The sequence below is a fragment of the Halteromyces radiatus genome (assembly GCF_025201355.1).
Source record: "Halteromyces radiatus strain CBS 162.75 chromosome Unknown BX664scaffold_4, whole genome shotgun sequence".
NCBI lineage: Eukaryota > Fungi > Mucoromycota > Mucoromycetes > Mucorales > Cunninghamellaceae > Halteromyces > Halteromyces radiatus.
Genome location: NW_026251690.1, coordinates 3,194,996 through 3,216,941, shown reverse-complemented (window position 1 = coordinate 3,216,941; position 21,946 = coordinate 3,194,996). Strand labels below are relative to the sequence as shown.

Sequence of the window (21,946 nt, the reverse complement as noted above, 5' to 3'; positions counted from 1 at the left end):
ACACAAAAGTTCAGTTTTTTTTTTCTTTTTTTTTTAAAAAAAAATACTATGACGTTATGAAAGAAATACTTTCATCCTTTTCTAAGATTGAAGGGAGATGAACTGTTTGCAACAGTAGGACTTTAAACTATTGATCGCCTTATTTGACTTCAAAAGTAAAAAGAACGGGTAGATACATTGGCACGATGTTTTATGCAAGAAAGGTGTGTTTTCGATCACAATAGAAAAAAAAAAAATAGAAAAAATAAGGGCACAGGATTTTATTAGGGGAAAGAGGAGTTAAGTATTCTATAGTTCCTGATAGATCTGCTTAGAAAAAAAAATGCAGTGGTGCACGGAGACCATTGTCTGCATGAGATGATGTTTCTACATTGTCATTGAATAGGAGATTGGAACCAAACGGGCAATGACATCTAGTATCGAATCCAAGGAAGACCAAATCTTTTTTTTTTTTTTTTTTAAAAAAAAAAAATAAGGGTCACCCTATCATTATTAATCACGATCTCTCATAAGAATGGTCTTGATTATTGTAATCATCATAGAAATCATCCTCATAATAAACACACTTTACTGTAAGAAGTTTTTTAGATATCATCATCATCATCAGGTCCTGTATTAACGTTGGTTCATATATAACATCGATATTTAGACATAATTCATGAATGTTTAAAATAATAATAATAATAATAATAATAATAATAATAATAATAATAATAATAATAATAATAATAATAATAATAATAATAATAATAATAATAATAATAATAATAATAATAATAATAATAATAATAATAATAATAATAATAATAATAATAATAATAATAATAATAATAACAATAATAATAATAATAATAATAATCGATTTATTATATAATAATGGAAAAATATGTGTACAATCAATGCTACTAATAACTCTAGAATCTATTTAACGTCTAACTATAAGGGAACTTTTCGAAGGGCATGAATCAACCAAAAATTACTAGTCAAGAGAGTAAGAGCACCAGCCTGATGAGCAGCTGCCAATTGAATAGGTACCATATAAATCAAAGTAGAGATTCCCAAAGATACTTGAACTACCACTACACCCATCATAGTATTGACTGCCAATCGTACATTTTTAGGTAAAGGAAGACGTCGAGCGTAGAACCATAAAGCTGTTGCTGCCACTGCTGAAGTTTCTGCCAAAGTACGATGATCGAATTGTACTGTGGTTGGATTTTCCAAAAAGTTTCGCCATTTGCCCTTGTCATGAGGTTTGACATAATGATCTGACCATAATTCATCTTTGGGGGGAATCAAGCCTTCACCCATCATGGGCCATTCGTTATAAATCAATCCAGCATCCAAGCCTGCAACTAAACCACCTGAGAGTGCTGTCAAAATAAGTAAGGCGCCTAAAGAATGTGTCAAAATACGGAATCTTTTCAATGCAGGATGGTTGATCATGTTTGCTATTTCTTTGGGGTAAGTGCCATTTGCCAATTTGTTTTGTCGAAGAATATCAGCCGCTACAAAGATTGTTGAACCATAAATCATCAATGCTGTAGCGAAGTGAGCTGTTAATCTGTATTGACTAACACGAGGAACTGCTCCAGGTTCTTTCATCAATGCTTCCGATAATCCAGATTTCACCATGTACCAACCCATGAATCCCTATGTTAAAATAAAATCAAAAATAATGAGGAATCATTAATCCAAAATAAAATAAAATAAAAATAAAAATATACCTGAAAACCAAGAACACATGTAATACCAAACACTTGTTTCGCTACCCGACGAGTCATGTATCCCCTGGAAGCAAAATAAAGACCGGGGATGATGAAGGTGGCTCCAATAAATCTACCAATCATACGATGAGACCATTCCCAGTAAAAGATATTCTTGAATTCTTCCAAAGTCATATGTCGATTCAATCTAGAAAAAAAAAAAAAAAAAAAAAAAGGGAATTTGTTGAATACTTCCGTAGATCCGCGCTTATCCATAGTTCCTTGTTACTTTGTCACACCATATTTCCATAAACATATTCCTTTTTTTTTTTTAATTTTCTTTGACAGTAAAAAACAAACTTACAGTTTATATTCAGGGAACTGTTTGTATTTTTCAAATTCTTCAGTCCATTCTTGTTGAGATCGTGGAGGTTTCATACCAGAAATAACATTCCATTCTGTGATAGACAAACCACTTTCTGTCAAACGAGTCAAACCACCAACAACTACAATGGCGAAAACAAGACCAGCATTAAAATAAAGCCAATGAGCCACTATAGGTTTCGTCACTTGAATGCCAGCTGCTTTTGTAGCTGTTGTTGCTCTTGCTGCTGCTGCTGTTGTTGTTGTTGTTGCTGTTGTTGCTGTCACTGTTGCTGAGGACATGAGACGTTTTGACAAGTAGGAAAGTGAAACTGACTTGTTGGTTCCGATACTCCAAACTAGGTTTTGTGTCAAAGGGGTGGTGGTAGGTCGAGATAAACGTCCTAAAAATGGATGCATGGATGATCTTGAAGTGGTATGTAAGCAATTAGAAAGCGTACGAGAACCATTATTTCCCACTCTAAGAAATCGAAATAAAGTCATTTGGAGATAATAGTCAACAAGAAAGAGAAAGAAAGAAAAACAGAAAAGGGACAATATAAAATTTTTTGTATGGTATGATTTTTTCATTTCAAATGCCGCGAATCGGTGGAGGATGAGGTGAAAGATAATCTTTTTCTTTCTTTTTTTTTTTTTTTTTTTTTTTTTTTTTTGTTCGTTTTTACTTTTAAACATAAATGTCAGATTTACCCACAGAAACCAAAGTTGAAAAACCTAGAAAACGATTTGTTGGAAGATCCAAGAAAACACCCTCAAATCAAGACGGAAATGCTATTGAAGACAGTGCTGTTGGCTTTACTCGTAATAATAACAAAGAAATAAGGAAACTAGTTGGGGGGAGATCGTATCTTCTTTTTTACTAATACATTGTACAAATTACTATTTAGGTACACCTCGTAATCGAAATGGACGTGCTGTACATCAGATCCCCGATGAAATCTTGAATGATCCATTATTGAACAAAGCTATAGAACAAGTAAGAATATTCATGATAACCTTTGATCCAACTAAAATACTCATCGTCTTTTATATCTAGATCCCTTCTAATTACAACTTTGAAATCCACAAAACTATATGGAGAGTCAAAAAAGCAGAAGCAAAAAAAGGTAAAGAATGGATTATATTTTTTTCTCATTAGTAACTAATCTTATTTTGTTCCTTTATTTTTTTATTTCTTTTTTTTTAATATATGTAGTCGCTCTTCAACTTCCCGAAGGTCTTTTGATGTTTGCATGTATTATATCAGATATTCTTGAAGTGTAAGTCATACTTAATTATCATTATATATGAAAGAATATAAAAAAAGTTATTTAATTTGGTCTCTATAATCTAGTTTTTGTCAGGTGGAAACATTGATTATGGGAGATGTAACTTATGGAGCATGTTGTATTGATGATTATTCGGCCCGTGCACTTGGATGTGATTTTTTAGTACATTATGGACATAGTTGTTTAATTCCTGTGGATATTACAACCATCAACACTTTATATGTCTTTGTGGAAATTGGTATAGACAATCAACATTTTATTAACACGGTACGCAAGAATTTCGAAAAAGGAAAACGATTGGCTTTAGTATGTGTGATTCAATTCGGTGCTGCCTTACAAGCGGCAAGGGATTCTTTACAAGATGATTACATTATACAAATTCCTCAATCAAAACCATTGTCGCCAGGTGAAATATTAGGTTGCACATCTCCCAAATTACATGACATTGATGCTATCATGTGAGTCAATGAAAAAAAAAAAGCTTCTCTTGAACAATAGATATACTCATATTATCATATTATCTTTTTTTTTCTTTCTTTCTCTATCTTGATATATAGTTATATTGGTGATGGTCGATTCCATTTAGAATCCATTATGATCCATAATCCTGATATACCAGCCTTCCAGTAAGTCAAAAAGATAAATTCTCTCTCTTTATTGAAGCATGATTTTTTATTCTTTCTAATAATAGATACAATCCATATGATAAAGGATTCACTCGAGAACGTTATGATCATGAAGAAATGCAATCTTTACGAAAACATTCTGTGCAAGTTGGAAAAGAAGCCAAGAAATATGGATTGATTTTGGGAACACTGGGACGCCAAGGAAAACCTCAAGTGATGGAATATTTGGAATCTTGTATTCAGGATCAAGGCAAGGAATCTATAGTAGTACTATTGTCTGAAATATTCCCGGGAAAGTTGGCTCAGTTTGATGACGTTGATGCGTAAGTATACACGTGAATAAAATCAAAAATTGAATCATTAATCCTTTTTTTTTTTATATATATACATAGATGGATCCAAATTGCTTGTCCTCGATTATCCATTGATTGGGGTTATGCTTTCCCTAAACCATTACTGACACCTTATGAAGCCTCTATTGCTCTTGGTAAAACAGAATGGCAAGAAGTTTATCCTATGGATTTCTATGCGAATGATTCTTTGGGACCTCATACACCAAATCACGGACGTAGTGTACCTCGATCATCAGCTAGACGAAACAAGCCCACAACAACTAGTGATGGAGTAATAGCTCCATAGTTTATTTAAGATTATAGATATACTATTATTTTTACCTTTGTATTCAAAAATAAATCATACTTTCTTTTTTTGTCTGTCCTACATTGTGAAAATAAATATAAACTCGAACCTTTTTTTTTTTAATTCATTCACCTTCTATTTTCTTTTCTTTTCCCTTTATTATTATATAGTGAAGGAGGTCAGATAGAACAGAAAGGGTGAAAGAGGGAGATAATGCAGGCTTCCATTGTATCATTAGTGTTCACTGCACTTGCATTGGGGATGATGATTGTTGTTAACCTAGGTGTTACATTTACAAATAGTATCTTACCTCAAGTATATGTCATAAAATTGATTCAACCTTTAGGTGATTTATCCATTGTCTATGGTCCCTATAATTCTTGCCTGATGGAGGATAACCATAACGTCACGACCACAAAGATGATGATGAATTGTACCGAGGCCAGTTTATCCTATGATCTTGATCTTGATCAATTAGTGGCGATTAGCGGTGCTGCCAATATTCAACAACTTCAATTTCAAATCGATACAAGTAAACCTTTGGCTCTTCATAAAGCCAATCTTGTTGTGTTACCAACAGCTATTTTGTGTTTTCTTTCACTCTGCGGTAAAATAATTTTTTTTTAAAAAAAAATGCTTCTTTTATTTCGAATTATTGATCATCACCTTTTTCCATCTTTTTTTTTTTTTTAATATATAGTTGCAATATTTACACATCGAACATCTGATATTTTACCATGTCTTGGAGGTATGTTCAGCATTGTAGGATTTGTATGTAGTGCTTGTGGACTTGCTATGATTATCTTTTCCTACATGACCTTATTCCAATCATTACAAACATTGTTCGGTTTAACATATACTTGGGGTCCATCTTTATATATGTTGGGTATCAGTAGTTTTTTCCTCTTGATTGGATTTATTTGTTTCTCTGCACAGTGTTGGTCTGATCCAAAATATCGACAAAATGCTATGTCAACCATCCGTCGTCGTCGTCGCCGTCGTCATCCTCAAAGACAATATGATCCTAATCAATATCATGCCACCCCTTATCAACCTCAGTCTCATCATCCATCTTTTTCTCCTCCTCCTCCTCCTCCTCCTCCTCATCATCATCATCATCATCATTCATTACCAGCATAAAAACAATGACATTTTTTTTTAATAAAAAAGGTATCCACTTATAGGTATAGATTTTTTGTGACATGTATATGATTATAGAGAGTTTTCTTTACAATGTCAAGAAAGGAAGAAGGAAAAAAAAAGCAGTAATAGGTCAATAAATGTAGTGTGCGTGTGCAAGTCATATGGGTTCAAATGAACTAGAAGATATTGAGTGAATGCAGGCGGAGATGTATCCAAAATATACTTTTTAGGGTCGCACAACAATAATTGTTTAGTTTCCCCCACTTTTATTCTTTTTTTTTTTTTTTCCTTCACTCCTTTTTTTTTTTTTTTTTTTTTTAATAGAGCAATGGAACGCTCATTAGAAAAACCAAATCCAACTCAAAGGACTTGTATGACCATAGACACTACTATTGCTCAAAATGCTTATACTCCTCAGTTACGACGAAATCGTAGTGTAGTTCACCAACCTCGACCTCGTTCAGTTTATACCTCAGATCCTGTCATGTCACCTGATGAACTTACGGCCAAGATTGCTGATAGTTTTCAACAGTTTTCTTCCATGTTAAATCAAATGCAAAAAACAACAAAAAAGCAATCTACTTTGGATACAAACAATCACTCCAAACGACTTTCAAGCAACAAGAATATCTTGTTATCTCCCATCTCAATGACAAGTCCTACAAGCAACAACAATTCTACTACTAACACTCCTTCATTAGGTCCTCTTCAGCAACCAATGAATAACAATTATGACCAGACTACATTACTGACTACTCCTCCCGTATGCAAAAGTAACACGACTGTACAAGACAAACAATTGGTGAATCAATTTCTAAGGGCCGCTTCCAATGGTGACACATATTTGGTTAAGACCTTGGGACACAAATGCAGGGATTTGATCAATGTAGCTGATGATGAAGAAGGCACTACTGGTTTAATCTATGCAGCTTGTTTTGGTCATCTCTCTACTGTTAAATGGTTCCTGGAAGCAAATGCTATTGTTGATCTACAAGATAATCGTAAGTGTATCTATTATTTTGATCAAATCAATACTCATCTATTTTTTTTTTTTTTTTTTTTTTTTTGCGTACATCAATCAGGTGGGTGGACAGCTTTGATGTGGGCAACAGTGAACCATCATGATACCATAGTGGAAATTCTTTTATCTCATGGGGCAACACCAGAAATACAATCGATCAAAGGAAATACTGCATTGGACTTTGTATTTGGCGATGATCAGACTTTGACAGCATTACTCCAATCAACATCTCAATGTTCTCGACGACATAGTGTTTCGGTCCATCGGATGGTCAAAAGAAAAAAAAGCAATCAACTCCTTGTGAAATCAGCACGTAGACAATCGACTCCCGTTTTGACAACCTCAGCTTCAACAACGACAAATAAACTCTCTTCAAATAGAATCAGTGGATTTCAACATTCAGGCTTGGATGCGTATACTCATTTTATGACGGCAGAATCAGAAAGACATCGATTATTAACCCAACGACATGAGCTTTTTTATGATGCTCTTGTCAATATCAACAATAACAAATCTGTTAGATCTTCTTCTTCTGGATTCAGCACGAATGATGATGACGACGATGATGATGACGATAACAATGATGGTGAAAGGCAAGAAACATTGAAGAAATTGGAAGCAAGTATTCGATCGACACATACCTTTGTTTGGGATAATTGTCAAGTGGATCAAATGTTTGTGTTCTCTCTGGATGATCTTAATTCTCTCTTGGATGTAGTTTTGGACTTGAAAACAATCCCCAAAACAATATCTATCAACAACAAGGATGACACCCTATGGATTCCAGCCAATCTTTTATTTCTATGTGCAAGATTTGCTTATTATTATGCTACTCGTGATGTCTTGATGCAATTCTTCGATATATCTATAGCCAGGCTCTCAAAGGTGACAAAGGTAAATAAATGTAGAAAAAAAAATTTTTTTTTTTGGTCCTATAAGTAAGTGTTTTCAATCTAATTGTATATATATGTTTTGTGAATAGCAATGTGCTAAGGATACCACTCTTTTGTGTTACTGGATGACAAACATATATCAACTCATAGCATACCTCAGACGTGATACTGGATTGGAAAGCGGTACAAAGCAGAGACAGGAACAGCTGGCGGATTTGATGGTAGAATTGTATACTCTCTTCCTTAGAGATTGTGAACGACGATTGGATAAATTAATGAGTATTGCACTGCTGGATTATCAAGCTATACAGGATAGGACATCTGTTGATTTTGTGGATTCTAATGATTGGTCCAAGTTCTTTCAACGCCGAGGATCTATGCGAACATCAATGGAGAGCAATACTGGTGGTATTAATACTTCAACAACAACAACAACAACAACAACAACAACAACAACAACAACAACAACAACAACAACAAATTTGAATGGGGATGAAAACAATGATGGCAGTGATGGACCAAAGACTGTTATTAAGTTGCTGAGTGACATTGAAGATACAATGATAACAATATACGAACTTCCTGGATACTTGGTACAACATACGATGGCGCAATGTAAATTTTACATTCTATGTGAATCATTCAATCAAATTCTGGCAAATAAAAAATACCTTTGTCGATCCAAGGCTTTATCGATTCGTTTAAATATCTCTGTACTTGAAGAAGAATGGCAACGTGATGGAGATAACAGTCAAGTGGTAGGACTGGAACGACTTACTCAATTATTACAACTACTTCAATGTTTATCTGGATTGAACGATGTGGATATATTTAGATCTACTTGTCAAGAATTAACTTGGTTATCGCCAATACATATCAAACGTTGTGTTAGTCATTATCGTTATGAAATCTCGGAATCGCAATTACCAAAACATGTGGAAGAATGGGTGAATCTACGCGTTCAATGGTGGCAAGGAAACAACAGTGAAGGACCGATGATGACACATCATTTATCTCAACTCAAATCATTTTTATTAGGGAAATATGTGGAAAATAACAAGAAAGAAGATTTATTACAAATGATGGAAAAAGGATCAATGGAAAGTCGATATATATTACCATTCAATCAACAACAAGAACAAAAAGATGATATGAAGGATGTTACAACATTATCATCTGAATCCATGTATTTAGAAATTAAACAAAAAGCTGAACGTGAAAAGAAAGGAAATATTATTCGTATACCTAGTCTTCCTTACAAATTGATAGATAGATTAGAGAAAAAACTTCACAAATAAAATAAACAAAATAAAAATAAAAATAAAAAGAAAAAAAACCTAAAAAAGGTTGACGCGGGATTTGAATATGATTTATGCACTACGATTTTCTGGTTCGTTTGATGATTGTTGGTCTTTTTTTTTTTTAATAGATAAACGCACTAGGGAGGTTAGTTGCTTAGCTTTTTGTTTATACTTGACGAATGAATATGAATTCAATGAAATAAAGTAACTCCTTTTTTTTTGGGATCTGTCTCCATTTTTTTTATATCCCGCTTAGTTTCTAGTGTTTTGTCCCCCTTTTTGCTCCTGTTGGTCATATATCTCGTTTTTGATGAATGATACTAAGAAAAAAAAAAAAAAAACTATCATTTTATCATCTCACCCCTTAAAAATAGTATTATCTTTTCACTTCTTTTTTTTTTCTTCTTTTTCTCTTTCTTTTCTTCCTCTCTCTCTCTCTCACTATTTTCAGATCTTGTCAGTGCATTCCAACGCTATCACTTTATTTCCTCTTCACTCCTTCTCTTTTTTTACTTTATTCATATACCTATTATATATATAATTTATATTATTTATATATATATATTATACCTTAAAACACACCCTTTCCTTTCCTTTCTTTCTCATTATTTCTCTCTCTCTCTCCTCATTTTTTTTTTTTTTTTTTTACTACTAGTGTGGTATTTATTCTTTCTCATTAATTTACATGTCAGTCATCAATGTCTTTGGCCAACCCATACTTCAAGACGGTAACAGTACTATTACCCGCATCGACAATGATACTTACATTATACGACCTAACATGAATACTACTGGTTTGACTGAGGTCAAGGTAATGACCTCTTTTTTTTTTTTTTTTTTTTTTTTTTTTTTTTTTTGTTATGCTACGACTCACTTTATTCTCTCTCTCTTTATATATATATATAGATCGGTGTGCTACTACCATTTAGTCAAAAAGGTGATAACTTTACTGCTAATATTGTCTGGGGGTAAGAAAATAAAATGATTTCCTTTTAGGATACTAGTTTACACGTTTATTTATCTTTTTTTTTTCATATATAGAGGGTCATCAGCTATTCGAATGGCAGTCAACGATATCAATCGCAATCAACTTATTCCTGGTGTATATATTACTTTGATACAAAAGGATTCTTACCCTGATAGTGATGCTAAGGAACAAAATTCAGTCACTTCTGCAGTATATTCATCTGTGACTTTAATGCAAAATGGGGTTATTGGTGTCATTGGAGATGTATCTAGTTCCTGGACAAGTCTAAGCGCTCTCATGTCAAGTACTTTACAAATTCCACAATGTTCTTTTGCTTCCAAAACGAGTAAGTTATATATATCCTTTGAAAAGTAGATTATTCATTTTATTTTATTTTATTTTATTTTATTTTCTATTCATATAGTTGCCTTATCTGACAAAACACAATATAAATACTTCTTTCGTACCATTCCTACTCAAGTTATTTTTGCTGATCCTATGTTATCATTTGCTGCTTTACAAGGCTGGTCTAAAATTGGCATTATTTATTCTGATTCGGCTTTGGGACAACAATGTACGGTACGGTTATCTTAGGATAAGTAGGATGAGAAACTCAATTTTTTTTTTATTTTATTTTGATAGTTTTTCAACGTGCACTTATTCAAGCCAGTTCTCAAGGATTAGAAATCGTACAATCACATTCCTTTGATCCTGCCATCGATGTGGATGATATGACTTATGCATTACAGAATGTTACACAAGGCGATACTCGAGTGATTATTGTAGCAGCCACTGATGATACACAAACTTCTCTGATGCTTCAAGCAGCTTCCTTGGGTTATATGACAAATGATTATACCTGGTTACTATTAGGAGTGAGCGATACTCGACTACAACAGGATGTTCTGAAATATAATCATAACCACTCTTCTTCTACTCCTCTGGATTATAATTCTACTTACAATGGTCTCTTTATGTTTGACAGCTGGCTATCTCTCAATGGATATGCTCCTTTTGATGCCTTTTTACAACAATGGGCTTCACTAGATCCAAACACGTAGGTGACCTTATTATAATCCTGTTATTTTTTTTATTCATCTTTTTTCTTTTCTATAGGTATCCAAGAGCTGGTGCTCCCAAAATCTCTACCAATGAAGGGTAAATAGAAAAAAAAAATACTATGGAAAATAGGATAAGTATATTGATGAATTCTGATTCTTTTATATATATATACATATGATAAATAGACTAGCTTATTCATGTATGATGGTGATGGCCAATGGATTTCGACAAACATTATCTACACAAAAGGATCAATCAACAGGTTTAAAGTTATTGGCTACAGGTGAATTGGGAGAAACAATGTTACCTCCTGCTTTTAATGTTGGATATGTTGGACCGAATGGACCCATGATATACGATTCTAATGGCGATCTCTCTATTGGGTAAAAAATGAGTCTATTAGGGAAAAAAAAATCAAAATGAAACTAACACATAATCTTATCTTTTTTTTTCACAAAAAAAAAAAAAACAAACTAGAAACTTCCTTATCTACAACGTACAACATGGTGCCACTGTCAATATTGGTCATAGTCTAGGTGGAAAATTACAACTGACTCAATTACCCATGTTTCACGATGGTACAACCAAAGTAGGTTGTTGCTAAAAGAAGCAACTTGAGAAACTAAGCAATCTTTCTTCTTTTCATAGCCTCCACTAGATTCACCACCAAGTACAGCATTGAATCCAAGTTACTCATCACCGGTATCTTTGGCTATTTTGACCTTTTCAGCATTGGGAATCTTGGTATCCATTGCTATGTTTTGTATAGTGATTATATTTAGGAAAAATGAAGTCTTCAAAGCTTCCAGGTAAATATCAAAAAAAAAAATATGAACATAATACATCTTGTATTTATTTATTTTTATTTTGTTTGATAGTCCATTGTTTTGTTGTTTGGAATTGATTGGATTTATCTTGACCTATTTATCAGTGATCGAAATGTTAGATATTCCTACTCAGTTTACATGTTATTTCTCGCCTATCACTTTTACATTAGGGTTTTTACTAGTATTGGGGTAAATTGGATATATATATAAAAGAATGTGGATGAATTCTAATTATTTTTTTTCTAGGAACATGATTGCCAAGAACTACCGGATATATCGTATTTTCAACAACGTGTTTATCACAAGAAATGTTATTACTGATTGGCAGCTGATTAAGTCTACATCGATGGTAGTTGTGACTGATATGGTGATTCTTATTATTGGATTAGCAGTGACGCAACCAAGACCCACCAAGGTGATTGTATCAACATCATTATATTATTGGGAATGTTCTACTAGTAGTAATGTTCGTTTGGTGTTTTTGATCATTCCAAGTGCATATGCTGCTGTCATGTTGTTTGTGGCCACTTTTCTTGCATATAAAACAAGACTGGCAGACAGACGATATAATAATTATAGTGAATGTCGACAAATGGGACTTTCAGTTTAGTAAGCAAAAAAAAAAAAAAAAAAGAATGGAAATAATAATTATAATAATTGACATATACTTCTTTATTAGTAACATTTTGTTTTCAGCATTAGTTGGTTATTCAGCATTGGTCAATCCATTGGCGGATTTCTATACACGATTTTATATGGGTGCAATCTCGATTCTTTGGGCAACCACATTTTCTCTTCTTGTCCTATTTGTACCTAAAATGTATGCATTTTATCGACTTGAATATGTCCGCGACAAAAAAACTAGTCCTTCCAGTAGTCGTCAACAAAACTCTCATAGTATGGATCATCAACCTTCCTTTTTAAAGCCTATGCCGGATACGGATGGTTCCTGTTCAGGTGACACGACAACAACATCAAGTTCATCCGGAAGAAGACGACTCACAAAACAACAACAAGGAGATAATGAATTAGATCAATATAAGCATTTACAAATGATTCAAGAGGTAAAAAAAAAAAAAAAAAGGGAATAGTCTGTTTTTTTTTTTGTGATTATTTGTTTATTTACCTTATTTTTTTTTGTGATAGGGTGAAATGCCTGTGCGGAAGGTGTTTCGGTACTTTCCTTATTTGGCACAGTGGCAAATGCAGCGGATTATGGTATTTCCTTGGCTTGGCTATGTATCGCATTTCGCACATCATAAATCTCATGGCACGGTGATGGGATATTCTAGAACATCCTTGGAACAAGATGAAGGCAATTATATCTTACGTATCCATGGTCAAGGATGGTATGATTTATATATTCAAGTGGCTAACAAGGAAACCATGGAAATTTGGCAAACCTGTTTTGAACCGTGTGACCCTCCTCGTTTAGATCAAAAAGACAATGAAGATGATGTATCAATCTTACCGGATTCTTCTTTTTCTCATGATCTTCTTTTAGTCCCTATGACTCCAACCAAGTCTTCTTTAGTTACCGAATAATATATATATTTTTTTTTATTCTGCTTATTATTTTTTTTTAGTATATTAGTGTTGAAATACATATCTTTTATGCTATTCCACCCTTGTTTGTACATACATTCCCCTCCAATCATAATAAACGTTTTGTTGTTGGCATTATTTTGATGCTCCGGTTCAAAAAAAAAAAAAAAAAAAAGGGAAAACGTTTTCTTTGTACAGGATACTAAAATAGTTTTGTGTCAAAAAATAGTTAAGGGGTAACTTTGAGATGCCGGTTGAAAATTGACATCATCTTTTTTTTTTTTGTGGGTCATCCAGACTATGGCCTTAAAGCATGATTCTAGAAAATATGGTGACAGTAACTTAAAGTGTAAATGGGCTAGACGATTAAGATTTTTCTTTTTTTTTTTCCCACTTGAGAGCTTTGACATTTTTATATGTACATGGAACAAATAAACAAACAAAAAAAAAGTAGACCAATCATGTAGGTGATATAAAAGAATGGGGTATCTTTACTGATAATGCATTATCAGAATCATCCATCGTATTTATTTGTTTATTGAAGATAAAAGTGGAGGACATCATAAAATGAAGTTTTTTTTTTGTGTATATACATAAGGAAGAGAGGCATGAAGATGAAGATGTGTAATAATAATAAAAAAGGGATATAGATGGAACTAAAGTATAGACAATGATAAATGATAGATAAAATAAGGATCATACGAAGAAGATACTTTGATGAGACTTGAGTTGAAGTTGAGATGCTGTGGTCCTACTACTATTATTATTTGATGTCTTGTTCTCATTGGATTCAAGAAGTAAGACATCATCTGATAGTGAGGATGGGTATACAGATGAATGCTTTGGATGAGAAAGAGCAAATGTACTTGGCAAAGGAGACAATGTAGGAGAAACGGCAGACATGGTGGATGTAGTAGATAATGCTGGAGATAAAGTGATCATAGATGGAGACAAACTTGTTCGTCGAGGGAAATCCTTGAATTCGGCAAAATCATAACCAAGCATAGGGTGGTGATTGATAGCATCTTGACGAAGACATTCTTCTGAACAATATAATGAATTCTAATAATAATAATAATAAAAAAAAGAAATATTAGTTTTGAAGAAATAATAATAATAAAGCGGGACTTATGCAAACTTACCGAATAAGCTTGAATAGCCTTATCACAAGTAGTACACCATTGTAAATCGCTCATTATTATTATTATTGTTGTTGTCTATTTGTATATGTAAAAATAAAAATTATATATTGTTGAAAAAATAAAATAAAATAAAAAATCAACAAAGAAGTATAAAGTATAAAGTATAAAAAGAAGGAAAGAAAGAAAAAAAAAAAAGTAACCTTGGTCATTTTTATATTCCAAGAATAGGTTCCAGACTGAGAATTTAAACACCGTGCCTGTTAGGTTTGTTACTCTATTCACGCTCCCTGAATATCTTGGTCGACTTTTCTTTAAAAGATGATGCCACGCCCATTCATTCGTTTCATTGGCTAAAAATGATGTATTGCTGATCCTCAACCATTTTTCGGTCTCTTAACCTCCTTCACCCCCCCCCTTTTTCCGATATGTACCCACGTTTGACCTTTTTTTCATAAAAAAATAAAAAAAAGATGGGTACACCATTGGTGGAGATTCACACACCCACATTTTATTACCAAAATAGAGATGAAATTTCATGTAAAATTTTTTAAAAGAAATTTTTTATTAATCTAAAAAAAATAAAAATAAAATATAGATTTGTATATAATAGATATGAAAAAAAAAATAAAAGATTATTTGAACATATGTAATCTACTATTGGTGTCTTTTAAAAGTTCCATAGGTCTTCCAATTTCAACTAATTCACCTTCATCAAAGACAATCACCTAATAATAATAATAATAATAATAATAATAAAACATTATTTCCTCATTTTTTTGAAAAATCACGTTTTTTTTTTAATTATTTACTCGATCATATTCCAATGCATGATCTAAACCATGAGCAATCAAAAGTACAGTCTAAATGAAATAAAATGAGTCAATAATAGTAATGAATAACATAATAAACTTACAGAATCCATCAATTCTTCCGTGATGATACGTGCTATTTTAAGATGATCTTCACTCGCCTCTTCAATCACCACAAGTTTGACAGCATCACGTAAAAAAGCACGAGCCATAGCCAATAGTTGTTTATCACCAGTCGAAAACATCATTTTGTTCTGACGGATCACCATATCCAAATCATAAATCATTCCTTCATTTAATCCATCTTCTGGACTTGCCAAATGAACTCGATAAAGTGCTTGCCATAATTCATAATCATCATATTCTCCAAATGGATCCAAATTACTACGTACCTAAAAAGAAATCGTTTTAATCAATATATTCTTTTTTTTTTTTGTTACTTACTGTGTCACCGATAAAATCACAATTTTTAGAAATAAACGTGATTCTTGAACGAAGGTCTTCTACTCCAATCTAAATGAAATGTTGGTCGGAAATCGAAAATATTCATTTATGTATAATTTTTTTTTTTTTTTTGGTTACCCAAGCAATGTTCACACCATCCACCTTGATAAAGCCACGTAAAGGATCAAGGAATCGAAATAGACAAAGAAGAAACGCGTTTCGTTCACCGCCACCTACCAAGGCCATCTTTTCACCAGGAAGCACAGTAAAGGACACGTGTTTCAAGATACATTCTTCCGTACTACCAATCATCAAATCACGTACTTGAATTGCCGCTGATGTTGGCCACTAATGAACAAAAAAAAAGTGAGAAATTTTTTCTCCCAAAATTTCATCCAATCATTTCCATTCTTACCGCTGCAGGAGGTCGTGATCCATCTAATACACCTGGTGGTTCTTGAGGCATATCCATATATTCATTGATATGTTGCACAGCATCAAAATGCATACCAACTGCTGTTGATTGTCTCATCATCCAATAGATATATTCTAAAAGACTGGATGCTAATGTCAGTACAATGCCAGCCAACCCTGCATCCAATTGTTCCATTTTGTAAACTAAGATCAATCCAAGAAAGAGACATAGTGATGCACCAATGAATTCTACACGTACAAACAACCATCTATCAAAAAAAAAAAAAAAAAATCAAGTCATCCATACAATAGAAGTATATATATATATAATTTTTGTTTACCTATTAGTTGTCCATAAAAAGTAAAAAGGTCGCATTGTATCATCTAGTAATTGATACATTTTTTTCATCATTTGTTGTTGCTTGCCATAGGCCCTGATAGTCACCAATCCAGTCAACGTGTCCATATATAAATTGTATACTAAAGGTCTTGTATCTGTATCCAATTTTTTAAGTCGATGAGAAACATCAATATAAGTTGCACCATATAAGCAGTAAAAGAGACAAGCAATGGCTATTGCAATGAAAAATTGAGGTATAATGATCCCTATCGTCACCACAATACCCACTATGCCAACCACTGTTTGAAGTAAAAAATTGATGTGTAGTCCCAGATTGGTATCAATTGTTTCCATATCCTTCCCAAATCGTAACATGATATCTTTGGTAGATGATGCTGTTTCAAAGAATTGTAAAGGCGCACGACTGACTGATTGTAATAATCCAAGAAATAGGCGGTGTGATGCCCGTAAAGATCCTCGATATTGAATCATAGTTCGGATGAAATTGAATACAATAGTTGTAAAGCTAAGTCCAAGGTATATGAGAATAAATTGTTGTACCGTCAATGAATCCAATCCTTTGATGTTGAATTGAATTATGCTTGGTGAATGAAATGATGAAGTTGACCATACCTATTGGTAAAAAAAAAAAAATGATGATGATTTAGATTAGTCTACCCCATCTTTTCCTTTTTTCCTTTTAGTTCTTGAAAGTTTGGCACGTGTTACCTTCCTTTAGCCAATAGCTTTCACCTAAAGAAGATAATCTTGTCAATACTGTCAAAGATACCGCTGATAACCAAAAGAACCATCCACCACATGCTGTAAAATAGGTTGCATATGCCAAATCTCTTGATCTTGTCCCATGTTGTTGCGATTCATCATCTGTTTCCAATATCGAATCACGCATCACTGATCCTTCGTCAAAATAATCTTCATCCATTACCATTCTACTGCTGCTACTGCTGCTTGTACCTTCCAGCAATGTATCCGTACCACGACGATCGCCATCATCCATAAAATGTTGTTTGAGTTCCTTCTTCTGTAGATTATCAAGTTCCTTGTTGTTATCCTGCTTAATCATCATTGCCTTGATATATTGTTCTTGATCCACAATGCGTATTTTCACAGCAGCTGCTGATGTTGACATTGATATCACTAATTTCGCTGGTTGTGCCCATAATCCAAGATCGCAACGTGTAGCTATAATCAATGTTCGACCTTTCATCAAATTTGCAGATCCACCATCATGCAAAGTACATCTTTCCAATAGAAGGTTGGACATGGACATATCCAGATTTGAGAATATATCATCAATGATCACCGTCTTGGCTTTAGAAAACATTGCACGAGCTAATGATATCTTTCCTTTCAATACATCTATTTCAACATAAGTCAAAAAAAAAAAAAAAACGTCAGTATTATATTTAATTATTGGATAGTATTTACCAGATAAAGTAGTCCCATTTTCTCCAACAGTAGTTAAATCACCATTTTCCAATTGAGATAAATCTTTGATCAAATCACACTGATAAAGTACTGATCGATAACGTGCATCATCCCAAGGTTCCATAAAAAGAATATTGGTTCTAATAGTACCAGTTTCCAACCAAGGAATTTGAGAAACATAAGCCACTTTGAGCAAGGCTAATCCAGGATAATGAGGATCTTGGATTAAATGAGCACGTGGTGTTGCCAAAAATCGAGACGGTAAAATAGCCTGCCCATCAAAAGATGTCTCATCTTCACCGAGTAGAGAATAAATAAGTCGTGTTTTTCCACTGGATGCTGAGCCTGTAATCACGGAAAGTTCTCCCGGTGGAAAATCAAATGTCGGAACAACCATTGTAGCGGGTGTACTGGCATCGTTGTTGTTGTTGCTCGTTCTAGTCGTTGCTGTCGTTACTATATCGAGTATATGATGATGATGATGACGATGATGAAATTGTCTTGGATCTGGACCCGATTTGATGATTCCACCTATAAACCCAACTTTGACTTGTTCCTCATATGACCTGTGCTGAATACTATAGAGTGAAGAAAGAGACCTAGTCATTGAATTATTGTTATTGTTATTGTCATTGTTGTTGCTGTTGGTGTTGTTATTGCTGTTGTTGTTTTGGTTCCAATGTTCTGTAAAGTTCAGGAAGGAATAAATTCTATCAAGACTGGATCTGGAGTCGTGGTAAGCCATAAATGCTTGAGGCATAATATTAAGAGGATCCCGTAACATACCAAAAAGAACAACGCTAACAAAGGCAGTACTGAAGAAAAAAAAAAAGCAACAAAGAAATAGATCATATTTAGCCATCCACTTTTTTTTCGTTTTTCTTTTTTTTTTATTTCTCTTACCTTGCATCCAACTTGTTTCCTTGAACTAAAGTATACCAAGCAAAAGAGATGGTGGTAACGAAAATAGGTGTGGCAAACCATATCAAACCCAGAATTGCATTTTGACTATACAATTTGATTAATTGAACAAGCTCTTCACCGCGGGCAGTCTAACGTTTTCAAAAAGTAAAATCAGTAAGGTGATGAAAGACAAACCATCTTTAACTTTTTCTTTTTTTTTTTTTTCCTTGGTTACCATAATCATCTGTTCCCATTTTCGTTCCCAAGCCAAAAATTTGGTAGTTCGGATCCCTTCACAGAATCCACGTAGTAATTGAATTCGCCATGATTTTGCTTCAGCCAGCCGTTTTTGTATTCGAGCCAACTTCCGACTAATAAAATGGGTCACAGGTAATGTTACAGTCATCACCACCAAGCCAACAAAAAACGAATTACCAAGAATATGATAAAGAAAAATAATACCAGCAGAAATTTCCAAAGGACAAGTATAGAAGATCTATATGTATATAATATTAATAATAATATGTATATCAATAACAAAAGTATTTCTTGTCCTTGTTTTCTATTTAAACTTACATGCAAATGAGATGCCAATTCCGCTAGACGTTCGACATCCGTATTCATCAATTTCGCATCATGTTGTAGTCGAACATTTGTATCATGTCGATCTGATTCCAGTGTTGTCCCATCTATCCCTTGTTTTCCATAATGAGGCATCTTCAAGGTATGAGCATAAATAGAGGAGTCGAGCATATTGGTCAAGGAGACATGCCAGCGTCTACCCCATAGTAAAGTTTGAGACGCCACAAGGGTACTAAGAATGCTTGATCCAAAAATGGCAAAACAGTAAAGGTAACCAGTATAATAAGGTTGATCCTGTGGATCTTGAATATATTGTAAAAGTCGTCGTAGGAAATAGGGGTTGGCGTAATGAAATAGAACAGCAGTAATGGCAGTTACAAATTGTAGCATAACAGCCTGTTGATTCGAACGATAGATTTGATACGCTAGTGACCAAGAAGGTGATGTTGATGATGATAACAGAGAAGAAGAGGAAGAGGAAGATAATGTTCCAGTTGTAGTTGTTGTAGTTGTTGTCATTGATGATAATAAAATCGAATTAGAGACGGCACGAAAATGTTTGTCATTTTCTTGAGATCGTAATCGAAGTGGTAGAGACCATAATTGATCAGAAGTCAGGGGTTGTTTGTTGGTTTTATCATGCAGAAGAGAATTCATCCAACGAAAAGTGATGCAGGATAAAACGGATGCATTTGCTTCGAGACTAAGTATGCGGCCCTAAAAAATAACAATCAGAGTAAATGAGAAAAAAAAATGATCGATTTTGGTCAATGTGGCAAGATTTTTTTTTTTTTTTAGTTAACTTACATTTCGTACCACTCGACCATCAAGAAGTACCATGACACCATCATCCGTATCATCAAAATCCAAAAGTTCCCCCTGATCCAGTTCAGACGGCGCCGTAGCACTTGTGGCCCATAAAATCAAATTGATCACCAGATTCGTTACAGCAAATGATGTCTCTATAGTCCAAGATGTTACCCAGTGATCGCCATGTGTGATAACAAAGTAAGAGAAACACCGTAGAAAGGAGGAGATAATAGCCATAGAAAAAAATAATAAAAAGTGATAATTGTATAAGGTGAACTTGGAAGGTGATAGAGGATCAGATGGTGTTGTAAATGATTTGAGCACTAGTATAAGTATATAAATCTTTCATGGGTTTAATTAGCATAAAGTTAATAATAATAATAATTTTTTTTCTTTTTTTTTTTAAAAAAAAAAAGAAAACTTACTCTTGGTATAATGGCTAGACTGGGATCGATGACTTGATAAAGAGCTGTACTGTGATTATCGGTGGCTTGATCCAAGATAACACTTTCCAGGCGCCAGGCAAACAGGAAAGCCCAAGTACTGATTTCGAATAAAACGAATACGAGCATAAACAAGATCCTTTGTAATAAAAAAGACGATTGAGTTGTAGGTAGACGTAGATAATCAGAATCAACAGCAGTGAATCGACGAGACTTGCAATGACGCCAGGTATTCCAAGTTAAGGAGAAAAGTAAAAAGGTCAACGGTAAGACAGCATCCATTACCCTAAAAATAGTAAAGAGATCAGTTTATTATTATTATTATTAAAGACTTTAACTTACGTTTCTCGTATACATGCATCAGGTTCTAGTACGGGTTGGTCATTCTAAATATATCAATAAAATAAATAATTTAATAACAAGAGTGATGGATTTATTCTTTTTTACTTACTCGTCGCAAGGAGTTTCCGCAAAAAGGTGCGACAAACTTCATATGGAGGATATTTTGAAAACAATGGTTTGTTCAAAAAAAATAAAAAATAAAAAAAAAAAAAGAAAACAGTAAAACAAAATAAGAAAGAGGAATAAAAGAGAGAGAGAGAAAAAAAAAAGGGAAAGAGAGAAAAAAAAAAAATAGAATAGTTTAAAAAAGGGAAAAAAAAGGAACGAAAAAGTAACAGAAGGGAGTTTAAAATTATTGTTTTTTCGTGTGTGTATAAGAGTGTGCTATACACATGCATTGAAAAAAAAAAAATCGTAGGCGGGCTGATAAGATTTTTACTTTTTTTTTTTTCTTTTTTCTTTAAAAAAAAAGATATATAAAATTGATCTTTTGTCATGCATCTATTACCTACCAAAACTATTGGTAATTATCAATTGTCTTGTATACCTTCTCAACTATATTATATTGAACAATATGAACTTACTTTGGTTTATTACCAAGACACGAAACAATGTTACTTCTTTGGGCACGATGCCACGTTACAGGAGGTATCGTTTGACATTTAAGTTAGATCCTAATACTAACTATTTTTTTTTTTTTTTTTTTTTTACATTACAGACAAAAACATTCAATATTGATCCAGTAATGACGATGGTACTTTATCCTAACTCTCAAGGGAAATTGGTAGTAGTGACTTCAAATCATATCGTTTGGCTTTATGAACCTCTTATCAATTATTACAGCACCAAAAAAACCAAGCAAGACGTGACAACAATGTAAGAATAA

General features: G+C 33.4%; 9 protein-coding genes across 9 annotated transcripts; 5 read left to right on the top strand and 4 right to left on the bottom strand.

Moving 5' to 3' along the window:
- Window positions 1-714: 714 nt before the first annotated feature.
- Window positions 715-2,805, bottom strand: BX664DRAFT_334222 (cytochrome oxidase assembly protein-domain-containing protein). Its single transcript, XM_051545666.1, has 5 exons — window positions 2,775-2,805; window positions 2,071-2,645; window positions 1,728-1,914; window positions 844-1,653; window positions 715-735 (listed from the first exon to the last, which is right to left on the bottom strand). Exons 2-4 carry the CDS (start codon window positions 2,571-2,573, stop codon window positions 937-939), a joined length of 1,407 nt encoding a protein of 468 aa, XP_051400761.1. The 5' UTR covers window positions 2,574-2,645; window positions 2,775-2,805; the 3' UTR covers window positions 715-735; window positions 844-936.
- On the top strand, window positions 2,740-4,770 carry BX664DRAFT_334219 (putative diphthamide synthesis protein-domain-containing protein). Its single transcript, XM_051545665.1, has 8 exons — window positions 2,740-2,891; window positions 2,978-3,066; window positions 3,127-3,196; window positions 3,286-3,349; window positions 3,424-3,816; window positions 3,916-3,984; window positions 4,050-4,307; window positions 4,377-4,770. Exons 1-8 carry the CDS (start codon window positions 2,768-2,770, stop codon window positions 4,621-4,623), a joined length of 1,314 nt encoding a protein of 437 aa, XP_051400760.1. The 5' UTR covers window positions 2,740-2,767; the 3' UTR covers window positions 4,624-4,770.
- On the top strand, window positions 4,736-5,837 carry BX664DRAFT_334216 (uncharacterized protein). The gene is made up of 2 exons (XM_051545664.1): window positions 4,736-5,230; window positions 5,324-5,837. The coding sequence occupies exons 1-2, from the start codon at window positions 4,837-4,839 to the stop codon at window positions 5,761-5,763; spliced, it is 834 nt and encodes a 277-aa protein (XP_051400759.1). The 5' UTR covers window positions 4,736-4,836; the 3' UTR covers window positions 5,764-5,837.
- A 235-nt stretch (window positions 5,838-6,072) lies between these two features.
- BX664DRAFT_334211 (uncharacterized protein) lies at window positions 6,073-9,006 on the top strand. The gene is made up of 3 exons (XM_051545663.1): window positions 6,073-6,767; window positions 6,849-7,681; window positions 7,770-9,006. Exons 1-3 carry the CDS (start codon window positions 6,095-6,097, stop codon window positions 8,976-8,978), a joined length of 2,715 nt encoding a protein of 904 aa, XP_051400758.1. The 5' UTR covers window positions 6,073-6,094; the 3' UTR covers window positions 8,979-9,006.
- A 1,035-nt stretch (window positions 9,007-10,041) lies between these two features.
- BX664DRAFT_263149 (periplasmic binding protein-like I) lies at window positions 10,042-11,397 on the top strand (the record flags this gene model as incomplete). Its single annotated transcript, XM_051540754.1, has 4 exons — window positions 10,042-10,294; window positions 10,373-10,522; window positions 10,591-11,005; window positions 11,196-11,397. The coding sequence occupies 4 exons, from the start codon at window positions 10,042-10,044 to the stop codon at window positions 11,395-11,397; spliced, it is 1,020 nt and encodes a 339-aa protein (XP_051400757.1).
- A 540-nt stretch (window positions 11,398-11,937) lies between these two features.
- Window positions 11,938-13,535, top strand: BX664DRAFT_144452 (uncharacterized protein). The gene is made up of 3 exons (XM_051539871.1): window positions 11,938-12,446; window positions 12,517-12,901; window positions 12,984-13,535. Exons 1-3 carry the CDS (start codon window positions 12,052-12,054, stop codon window positions 13,380-13,382), a joined length of 1,179 nt encoding a protein of 392 aa, XP_051400756.1. The 5' UTR covers window positions 11,938-12,051; the 3' UTR covers window positions 13,383-13,535.
- Window positions 13,536-13,846: 311 nt separating this feature from the next.
- On the bottom strand, window positions 13,847-14,664 carry BX664DRAFT_334203 (uncharacterized protein). Its single transcript, XM_051545662.1, has 2 exons — window positions 14,525-14,664; window positions 13,847-14,444 (listed from the first exon to the last, which is right to left on the bottom strand). The coding sequence occupies exons 1-2, from the start codon at window positions 14,576-14,578 to the stop codon at window positions 14,079-14,081; spliced, it is 420 nt and encodes a 139-aa protein (XP_051400755.1). The 5' UTR covers window positions 14,579-14,664; the 3' UTR covers window positions 13,847-14,078.
- Window positions 14,665-15,044: 380 nt separating this feature from the next.
- BX664DRAFT_373985 (P-loop containing nucleoside triphosphate hydrolase protein) lies at window positions 15,045-16,567 on the bottom strand (the record flags this gene model as incomplete). Its single annotated transcript, XM_051548691.1, has 7 exons — window positions 15,045-15,249; window positions 15,334-15,384; window positions 15,438-15,725; window positions 15,778-15,846; window positions 15,916-16,125; window positions 16,193-16,460; window positions 16,533-16,567. The coding sequence occupies 7 exons, from the start codon at window positions 16,565-16,567 to the stop codon at window positions 15,157-15,159; spliced, it is 1,014 nt and encodes a 337-aa protein (XP_051400754.1). The 3' UTR covers window positions 15,045-15,156.
- Window positions 16,568-17,231: 664 nt separating this feature from the next.
- BX664DRAFT_365696 (uncharacterized protein) lies at window positions 17,232-21,079 on the bottom strand (the record flags this gene model as incomplete). Its single annotated transcript, XM_051548485.1, has 10 exons — window positions 17,232-17,911; window positions 17,981-18,558; window positions 18,580-18,705; window positions 18,884-19,032; window positions 19,119-19,379; window positions 19,460-20,182; window positions 20,273-20,617; window positions 20,701-20,857; window position 21,004; window positions 21,061-21,079. The coding sequence occupies 10 exons, from the start codon at window positions 21,077-21,079 to the stop codon at window positions 17,232-17,234; spliced, it is 3,039 nt and encodes a 1,012-aa protein (XP_051400753.1).
- Between the last annotated feature and the right edge of the window lie 867 nt (window positions 21,080-21,946).

Coding starts and splice junctions, on each gene's coding strand:
- BX664DRAFT_144452 (XM_051539871.1), top strand. CDS start 12,052: ATGTGGATGAATTCTAATTATTTTTTTTCTAGGAACATGATTGCCAAG. Junction 12,447..12,516: donor CAAATGGGACTTTCAGTTTA/GTAAGCAAAAAA, acceptor CTTCTTTATTAG/TAACATTTTGTTTTCAGCAT. Junction 12,902..12,983: donor ATTTACAAATGATTCAAGAG/GTAAAAAAAAAA, acceptor TTTTTGTGATAG/GGTGAAATGCCTGTGCGGAA.
- BX664DRAFT_334216 (XM_051545664.1), top strand. CDS start 4,837: ATGCAGGCTTCCATTGTATCATTAGTGTTCACTGCACTTGCATTGGGG. Junction 5,231..5,323: donor GTGTTTTCTTTCACTCTGCG/GTAAAATAATTT, acceptor TTTAATATATAG/TTGCAATATTTACACATCGA.
- BX664DRAFT_334219 (XM_051545665.1), top strand. CDS start 2,768: ATGTCAGATTTACCCACAGAAACCAAAGTTGAAAAACCTAGAAAACGA. Junction 2,892..2,977: donor CAGTGCTGTTGGCTTTACTC/GTAATAATAACA, acceptor ATTACTATTTAG/GTACACCTCGTAATCGAAAT. Junction 4,308..4,376: donor CAGTTTGATGACGTTGATGC/GTAAGTATACAC, acceptor ATATATACATAG/ATGGATCCAAATTGCTTGTC.
- BX664DRAFT_334222 (XM_051545666.1), bottom strand. CDS start 2,573: ATGACTTTATTTCGATTTCTTAGAGTGGGAAATAATGGTTCTCGTACG. Junction 1,915..2,070: donor CAGTTCCCTGAATATAAACT/GTAAGTTTGTTT, acceptor TTTTTTTTCTAG/ATTGAATCGACATATGACTT. Junction 1,654..1,727: donor CATGTGTTCTTGGTTTTCAG/GTATATTTTTAT, acceptor ATTTTAACATAG/GGATTCATGGGTTGGTACAT.
- BX664DRAFT_334203 (XM_051545662.1), bottom strand. CDS start 14,578: ATGAGCGATTTACAATGGTGTACTACTTGTGATAAGGCTATTCAAGCT. Junction 14,445..14,524: donor AGGCTATTCAAGCTTATTCG/GTAAGTTTGCAT, acceptor TATTATTATTAG/AATTCATTATATTGTTCAGA.
- BX664DRAFT_334211 (XM_051545663.1), top strand. CDS start 6,095: ATGGAACGCTCATTAGAAAAACCAAATCCAACTCAAAGGACTTGTATG. Junction 6,768..6,848: donor TGTTGATCTACAAGATAATC/GTAAGTGTATCT, acceptor TACATCAATCAG/GTGGGTGGACAGCTTTGATG. Junction 7,682..7,769: donor GGCTCTCAAAGGTGACAAAG/GTAAATAAATGT, acceptor TTTTGTGAATAG/CAATGTGCTAAGGATACCAC.